The sequence below is a fragment of the Xiphophorus maculatus genome, chromosome 13 (genome assembly GCF_002775205.1).
Source record: "Xiphophorus maculatus strain JP 163 A chromosome 13, X_maculatus-5.0-male, whole genome shotgun sequence".
Taxonomy (NCBI): Eukaryota; Metazoa; Chordata; class Actinopteri; order Cyprinodontiformes; family Poeciliidae; genus Xiphophorus; species Xiphophorus maculatus.
In genome coordinates, this window is record NC_036455.1 from 23113762 (window position 1) to 23122746 (window position 8985).

The 8985-nt window shown below is 40.2% G+C and overlaps 1 protein-coding gene across 1 annotated transcript; it reads right to left on the reverse strand.

The window, feature by feature from the left end:
- Positions 1-259: 259 nt before the first annotated feature.
- Positions 260-7026, reverse strand: LOC111610396 (methyltransferase-like protein 24). Its single transcript, XM_023344456.1, has 5 exons — positions 6652-7026; positions 4122-4220; positions 2103-2239; positions 1688-1955; positions 260-1040 (listed from the first exon to the last, which is right to left on the reverse strand). The coding sequence occupies exons 1-5, from the start codon at positions 6922-6924 to the stop codon at positions 735-737; spliced, it is 1083 nt and encodes a 360-aa protein (XP_023200224.1). The 5' UTR covers positions 6925-7026; the 3' UTR covers positions 260-734.
- Positions 7027-8985: the final 1959 nt, after the last annotated feature.

The window sequence follows — 8985 nt, forward strand, 5'->3', positions numbered from 1 at the left end:
ATAAATTTCTGGTGAATTATATTGAATTTTTGCGATTGTAACGAGAGAGAGAAAAAAGGATTAAATTAAAATAGCCCTGTAAGGCACTGTGTGGCGAAACCAATTTGAAACAGGCTAATTCTCAGAAGATATAGTAAAATTTCTCATTACGATGATCTTTACTGAAGGAGAGAAACATATTTTAATGTCTGTACTGAGATTTATAACACATTTTTAAATATGCACACTTTTAAAAAGGGATTGATGTTTTTCACAGATGTACAGAAAAATAAAGCTTTATTAAATATTTTCTTTGGGATAATGTTGGTTAAACAATATTCCACAAGAGGTTGTGATTATTTGTTCAAACAAATTAGCTTTTTCCAGATAATTATTAGCTGTGCATTTAAATAGAGGGCAGTCATTTCAGTTTATGTAAATAGCTCAAACTCAAGACAAATGTCATCTCAGGATGCCAAGCAAAAAATACATTTCTGTTCTGTATTTTATTACAAGCTTTGCAGAAAATATATTCTTTGAATCACATTATTTTGACCTGAACAAAGAACATCAGCCATTGTATATGAAAAAACTTTTAAAATGTAAATCCATTAACTTCCACTAGAGGGCGGTGTTGGATGAAGAAATTTGTGGTAAAAAAAAAAAAGGCAAATTTTTTACACAAAACTGCATCATTTTCAGGCAAAACATTCTTAGTCTTGCTTGTTTCCCTCCATAACAGCGTTTTCTGAGTATCAGTGTCGTGTGTTGACCCAGCTGAGGGTGTAGGAGCTGTGAGCATTTTCTACAGTGTGTTTCAGGACACTGTGATCCTCTCCTGAGGAGCTGTGAACCAGGTGGAGTCCAGCGGCCTCGAGGCCCCGCAGCACACTGAACCAGTAGCGGAGCACCTCCTCGTCGCTGCCCCCCACCTCAAAGCCCGCCCAGTGCAGGTGCACAGTGGCGACCAGATGATGAATGTTCTGCAGAGTCCCGGCCTCGATCCAGTTCTGAAAAAGCCGCCACTCAGCACCTAACAGGTCAGCATACAAGAAATGAACCTGAAAGGGGAGGGAAATATTAGCATTTTTAATGTACACCACATTTATTAAAGACTTTTAAAGCATCTACTGAAATAAAGAAACCTTTCAACATTCTAATTCGTCGAACACAACTGCATCAATGACCACACTAAAGAAAACAAATGTCCACATAGCTCAGTGTAAGTTCACAAAGTTTAATGAAATACTCTTAAGATTAAAGACTGGTGTGATGTCACATATTTTCCAGTGTTTGTGGTGTTGAACAAGATCTCATGAATCTGGCAGTATGGTTACTTATGACAGATGAGGTGGTTCTATTAGTGTCTTCAGGCTATCGCCTTCGTTATGCACTGAAGGGGCTCACAGCCGAGTGGTGAGCAGTTGGGATGAGACTCACACATCAGCCTGTATTAGTATTTTACCAACATAGAAGTCCAACTCAGACTGCAGGTATGTAACTCCCTCTTGTGGCCGCCGGATGTAACTGGGGCCCCCTATGTGATTCACTCACTTAAACCGTTGCCATAGCAGTCAGAGATGGCGCAGAGCCCTGTTACCATGGCAACAGCCAAGTAAAAGTGCTTTCCGGGTAAGCTGGGGTAAAAGAGACTCTGAGGTGTGTTTGTTTGGCCAAAGTTTTTATTGTTTGTGCTCGTGTCTCTTACGGTGTGATGCCCCAGCATCGCCATGATGTCGTCCAGCGTGTGAGAAACCCCGCCCGTCCTGCCACTCGCTCCGTGCCTGCGCCTCTTAGGTGCTCGCCACTCCAGCCACAATTTGTGCTGGCTGACGACGCCCCTGTTGCCATGGTTACTGGCCAAACTGTTGCCAAGGTGACCAACAGATGCACTGGAGGTGCTGGGATCAAAACTGTGGGTTTCGCATCCGAGTCGGGAGACGGTGCTCAGAAAGTCTGCGTCTCCTCCATCCATGCTGGCGAGACAAAAGGAAAAACAGACAATAAGGCAGAGGCTCGCAGAAGTGGTTTAAAAGATTTCTGCCTGTGGGATTAAATACGCAACGCATTGTTCAGTGCAGCCATGGCAGTGTTACGAATGCCTGATTTTGGGGTCCAGACACCTGAAGGAGTAGGCAACGCAGAGTTTATCTGCAGCTGGAAGCAGCCAGTCCTCGGCACACAGCAGCCAGCGAGCTGAAGCCACGGGGGACGCCACTGCCTGGGCCTTCCCTGGGGGTAAAACCCTGGAGCAGTTCAGCTGGGGACAGGCGAGGAGAAGAAAAAGCACACGACATGGAGCTCTGAGAACCGTCTGTCTTATAGCTAGCATTAAAATGAGAGGGCATTAAAGACAAGAAGAAGTGGCTTGATGAGGAGCCTTGTAAAATTTGGCAGTTTTATCCATTTTTACAACTTCTCTTAATTTTAGACACTTTAAACTTGGGCTAGACAACTAAAAAGCTTAAACAACACTTGCATGCAGCGACATGAGGTGTAGCAGTAGAGCAGGGTGTGCTATATGCAGAGGCTATAGTTTTCCACACAGCCGTCCTGGATTCGATGCTGCATACATTCCCCGTTTTTCTTTCTTCCCCGTCTTGAAGCTGTCAAGAAAAGTCACGGGTGCCAAAAAACAAACACACCAGCACTGTATCCCGCTTTAAGTTTCTTAATAACTTTCCCTTCCCAGTTTTCCAGCACTTGGTGTTGTGTAACTAAAATTCTTCTTGGGAATTTCCAGTCTGAAACATCTTTTCTGGCTCCAGAATCGGCAGAATTTCGCTGCCAGCATATTGACAGCACCTGACTGATCGTATTACTGCTGTGTCAACCCCCCCACGCATGTCTGCAGTCAGAGAAGTGCAATGTAGCTTATGAAAGCAGGGGGTTTTCTTCTTTCCTTATTGATTAGTGTTCAATTTTGGCAAGATCTATCTCCTACATAAATTTGCAGCCTCTTCTATGCTCAAATGTTCCGGGATACCTCCAAGAAATTATGCATATGTGAGTCTGACAGGTGGTTCAGGTGGACAAGTTGATTGCAAAGGTTGGGGGGTCTCCCCGAAGGGTCACAATGCTGAGCTGTCGAAGATGCGATTGAAAACAGAAAGTTTTTTTTTTCTTAAAACCTAGCTTTTTTTCTCAACTTTTCTGAGCATTTTTTGCTGCTAACACTAATTTGTTTTTACAATTTACCTAAACATTTCAGATGACAGTGCCTATCGAAAGTATTCACACCCTTTTTACTTTTCCACATTTTCTTGTGTTATAATGTTAATATGTTTACCTTGGATTTTACCGCACAAACTAACAAATAAGTGCAAATTTGTGAAACGAAAAATTGTTACAGGGTTTTTCGATTTTTTTTGTTGGTTTTTTGTTTTGTTTTTTACAAATAAACACTTGAAAAGTGTGATGTGCATTTGTTTTCAACCTGCTTTACTCTGATACCCTTAAATCTAATCCTTGAAAAGTCAAAATCCAGACCTAAATTTGTGACAGGACATTAAAACTGTTGTTCACAATCTGTACAAAGTTTGAGCTATTATACAAAGATTGAGAAAAAACGTTCACTCTCCAGATTTGTAAAGCTCATGGTGTAGTACCCTATAAGTCTTACATGCATAACTGCAGCAAAAGTATAGCTCTACAAATTATTAACTCAGTTCGACAACAATACAAATGCATGCCACACTTTTAAGACTTACTCATACAACATTTGGAAAACAACTTACAGTTTTCTTTCGACTTGTGTGTAAAATCCTATTGAAATACCCTGAAGCTCAAGGTGTGATGTGACAAAATGTGAAACGCTAAAGGGGTATTACCACTTTTTTAAAGCATTGCAAGTTAATGTGGGATTTTTCATTTACAGTTTTTCCTCATTAGTGCCTTGTTATGGCTGAAGAGTTTGTAGAAAACTAGAAGACATGTCTGCAATACAGTTGTAAAATTTGCATTATTCAGCCCAATACATTAAACTTTAAATATAGTTTTGCACAAACATTAAATAATAAATTTAGGAATGCGCTGGAAAATTTGACGAGATAACTTTTTGCAGGCCTAGACAGTTCACTGTTGGTACGAAATCTTAAAATGGCTGTGTTTGCTGAGAATCAGGGTGTTTCCATCAAGCCTACCTGTGGCCTTGTGATATACGTGATGATGCGACCGAGTTCTGCTGAGAAGGACGGCTTGTTCACTGCCCATGGCTGCATCTCCATCACTCTGGGTCCCACCTGGGAGCAAATGTAAAAAAAACTATATATCGATATACTGCGGCGAAGGAAATAATAGATGATTCTTGGGAATTAGGAGGGCAGCTGAATAATGCACGGGGATGACAGTAAGAGAAGGTGCAAGGGCTGAGGAGGCAGGTCACAGGCACTGACCCCAGGGCCCGTTGGCAATTACTTGAAGCTCCTCAACAGACAAACAGACATGCACACATGCACACAAATACCCCTCTCTACTCCTAACGCCATGGCAACCTCTGCAGAGCAGGAGGGGTGCACCAGAATGAGTCAGAGAGTTTAGCCTTGGGCAGATAAAGAGAGGGAGAGTGAGAAAAAAGGAAAGCGTAGGGGAGCCAGAGAGGAGCGAGGAGAAGGAAGGGTTGGGGCAAAGAAGTAAGGGATGGATGTGAGCTCAGAAACACAGACAGAGGCTGAGGATGGAGGCACAATCTGTCCATCCTCGGGGCACAGACAGAAAAGACAGACCAGCTGTCATCCGGCTCTGATCTGGGGTCAGGACAGGGCTTGCCCCTTGCCCCCCATCTGTTCTGACATGCAGGTAATAATCCACAGAGCTGCACACAAGCTGACCTAACCCATGCTGTATGAGGACGCCTCATCAGCTGTGGTTTATTTTGCATTCCTTGGCGTAGAGTGCACAGTTTAAATTACCTTCATCTACTTGGGGGATTGGATTAAGTGCTGGTCTCCCACTCACTCTGTGACTGGTTTTCCTTAACATGTGACAAACTGAGAACTGGGAAAATGTTTTCCAGCACTTTCAGGAGTAATCTGAATGTCTTCATGCTTATTTTGGTTCTCATAAGGTACTTTATCCTGATATTGTATTACTTTATAACTCTGTCACTCAATTAATTTGCAATCTCTTTCTTGGCATGTTTTTTCATTGTTTAGTGCAGAGGTCAGCAATGTTTATGATCCATGACTTATTCCTGCCTTTGTTGTTGCTAAATTAAATCTGTCTATATATCCACTAAACCTTATGGTGGTTTACAAAAAAAGATGGCTTTTAAGGTTTTACAAGTACTTCTATAAATAAATATAGTTGCTTTGTTTAAGGTTAAAGAGATATACATTTATATTTTTTTACTTTTCAAAATCAAGAAAACCAACAGACATTTGCAAAAGGAGAACAAATTATTTCCCTTAATTGAATGTGATATGTTTGTGGAAAATGAAGAAGAAATAAACAAAAACCACAGAAAATCTGCAAACACCTTAAATGCTTGAATATTATCATGTTTCTAATGCAGGAATTCTGTGGTTCAGGTGTTGTGTTAAAACATATAGAAAACACATAGAAAATGTTACTTACTAAAATGTGGCAACATTATTTATTTTTTGTGTTATTGGTTTCTTTCAAAAGTTTGTTCTGCCAAATGTCACTGAAGGGGCCTCAGGGGCCCTGGAGCCACAAGTTGCACACCTTAGACTTAATGCTTTAAACACTGTTTAAATCTTTCTTCTCGTCTAATTGTGGCACATCTTTTAATCATTTTCTCACCTGGAAATCCAACTCCTTCTCTAGAAAGCAGTAAATGTTCTTGAGGGTTTAAGCACTCCAATGTCCTCTGGGACAGATTTACCAGTTTTTAGTTTATGTGCTGCCCACCTGCTGTGCCGGGCTGCATTGTTCTCCTAAAACTACTCATTATTTAAAACACTTATACTGCAACTTTTCACTAAATTAGACACTAAACTGTTTTCACTGACATAGAAATACAAGTTAAGCATATTTGAGATTTTCTTTGTGATTTATATGTATGTTGTTGCTATGTTATGTCACCTTTTTTTCTAGTATCTTTATTTTCTGTCTCTGTTGTTTAACATGAGTGTTGCTTTAATGCACCAATTACCAATAAACAACAATAAATCCTGATTCTGGTTATGAAGAGACCTGTGACCCCAATAGTGTTCAAGCACTACGAAGTCAATTGGTTGCATCAACAACTTATTTATGGTTTTTATTTATTTATGCGTACTTTTATTTGTATACGTTACAACATTTGCAGCAAAAAATATACTCATATTATTATAGATTTTGTTTATTACTCTGGTTCCTGAAGTGAATGTCAGGATAGCACACTTGCAGGTGGACAATAATTTGCCCACAATACGACAGGCTTATTAACGCAACAGTTTCAGCTCTTTATTCTTGGCTGTATTTCTTTTCATAAAATATAAATGTATTTTTTTTATGTTGTTCATGTCCGTTTTAGCTTTGATGTTATTTAATTACGTGATATGATTTCGCACATTAAAATAAAATAAACACATTTATTACAATTTTATTATTAGTTGGGTTTTTTTTAAAGTGTAACCTTATGAACTCATCCTTTCTGTGAACCATATGAATAATATGCACACGTGAACTTAACTTAGAAACTTCACTACAACCTATTTTTATACCAACCTGGCGCTCGTGCATCTCGTTTTCCTCCTCATACGCTCGCGCCCCATCCTTCACCTCCTCCTCCTCCGTCCCCGCTCTCCCGGAGCTGGCTCCCCAAGCCTTGCCTGTTGACCTCCTCTTCGGCTCTATGCTGATAACGGTGAAGGCGACAGCTCCGTCCCTCTCCTCCACCCACAAACGCGCCACGACGAGGAGCTGCAGGGCAAGGAGAACGGGTGGGACCAGCAGCAGCAGCAGGACGAGGCCCGCTCTCGACCGGGGCAAAGCACCCATCTCCCGCACGCCTCCTCCGTGGCAGCGACGCTGAACATCTCCCAGTAATCCAACTTCCCCCTTCCTACCGCCCCCGTTTTTCCCCAGGGCAGATAAGAGAGGAAAGTTCCAGCTGGGTCCTCCTTCGTCCCCTCCCTACATCCCCGGCCTCCTCCTCCTCCTCCTCCGCCTTGTAACCCTCAGGGGAAACTTGTGATGACAAGGCACATTCTTCAGTCACCGGTGGTCCCCTTAAAAATGCTGTTTTATTTATCTAACAACTGTAGAGTCAACAATTACCAAATGTAGGCAAAGAAAAATAGTTTTCCGTCAGGTGGTGAGAAAAGAAAAAACACATACTTACACAGGATTCAGATTTAAAAGATAAAGATTAATTTGCTGAACAACGTCAACTTTATTTCAGATAAAACTGCCATAGCGTAGCTACAGTAAAGTCCACTGACTGTAGTCACTTATATTCTATTTTCTCAATATTAATATCTGAATAACTATATTTTCTTGCTGGCTTTCTTAAGATCTATTAAAGTTTTTCTTTATTTACGGATGAAAGTATTTTATTTTTACAAGCAGCTTCACATTGGCCCATTTTTCATTCAACCATATAAGCTCGGCCTAATTTTTATTTTGTATTTGCTGCTATAAGTGCTTTGGTCCTGTCGTTTTCTTTCTTTTTATATTTATGATCTATTCCGTAAATATTTCAGTTTATGTTTGAATGATGATGCCTCTCAGTTACTGTGTCACATCTTTATTATATCATTAAGAAATTCATTTAGAAAGTAGCCTAACTGAAGAAAAATATCCATCTTCCTCATTTTAAAAGCAAAGATGCCCCATTTTATTCTGAGCAAGAATAAGATGGGGCACATTTTACACATAGAGCATCCTTAATAGAAATATCTAAATGGCTACACCGCCGTTGAGTTTGCCAGTTTCTTTGTAATCTTCACAATGAACTTTGAGCAGATCTTCAGCCAATGCTGCTTTGTGATTTTTCTTTGTGTTGAGAAAGGATGAGCTCTTAGCCAGAAGGACAAAGAGCTCTGGTCAAGAAACTGCATCATCTTTTAGGTTTCAGCAATCTAGATGATTGTGGAAACTCCCAAAAAATTTTGGGCTACTTTCAGTTCTGTGGCATTCTCTGTTTATCTGGATTTTATAAAAGAAACCTCCTTAAAATGTTAAAAGTATTTTTAAATCAAGCTATCTAATGCTTACCACTCATTGCAACACTCAAGTTAGATATTTGTATCTTTGTTTGGTTTTTTGACTAAAACACCAAATATTCATTCAACTGCTTCTTTGTCGCCCAGTCTCTCACCTGTTGAATCTTGTTTATTGTGGTTTTGATTTAAGCACTTAAAACTCTTTTTTTGTTCTAGTTAGACTGAAGGACGGCGCCACTTAGGAATATTGGGTTCTTGCCAGCTTTGAAAACCATTTTTATTTTTACCTTTCTCACAAACTTTTGTTATTCTGTTGCAAATGCTGTCGTTAGCAACGTTTATTGGTTGTTATTTGTCAAGAGTGATGCATTCGTTCATGTCAACGTTTTTGCGCAGCATCAGTTCCTTTAAAATTGCTGCCATTAGCCCTGTGTACTCTCTTTGTTTTGCTCTCGTAAAAGGTACCCCTGGTTCAGTGCTTCCATATTTGGCAGCAGATGGCTGCACCCACTGATGTTAGTTGCGCCGGAGGTTTCTTCCTGTTAAAAAGGATTGTTTCATTTCCACTATGACCACTTGCTTGCTCAGGATTAAAGAACGCTGCAAAGTCAATGTCCACATAGTTGGCGACTTTTTACCAATTATCTTTAAATGATCATCTGAATGTGACTGCATACGACTGCTTGTATTCAGGTCTGAATTTACACCAAATTTATTCTTTATAGCTGGACATGAATTAGATCTATTTGTGTTTTCCACCGCCTTCAGATAACATTCACTGAAAATTGGCATTCGAACGTTTCAGTACATTAGAGTGTGCATTCTGAAATAACAACCTTTAATCAGGTATTAAACCTACTTTGCAACATCAAGCCCACATTTCTGTATAAAAATA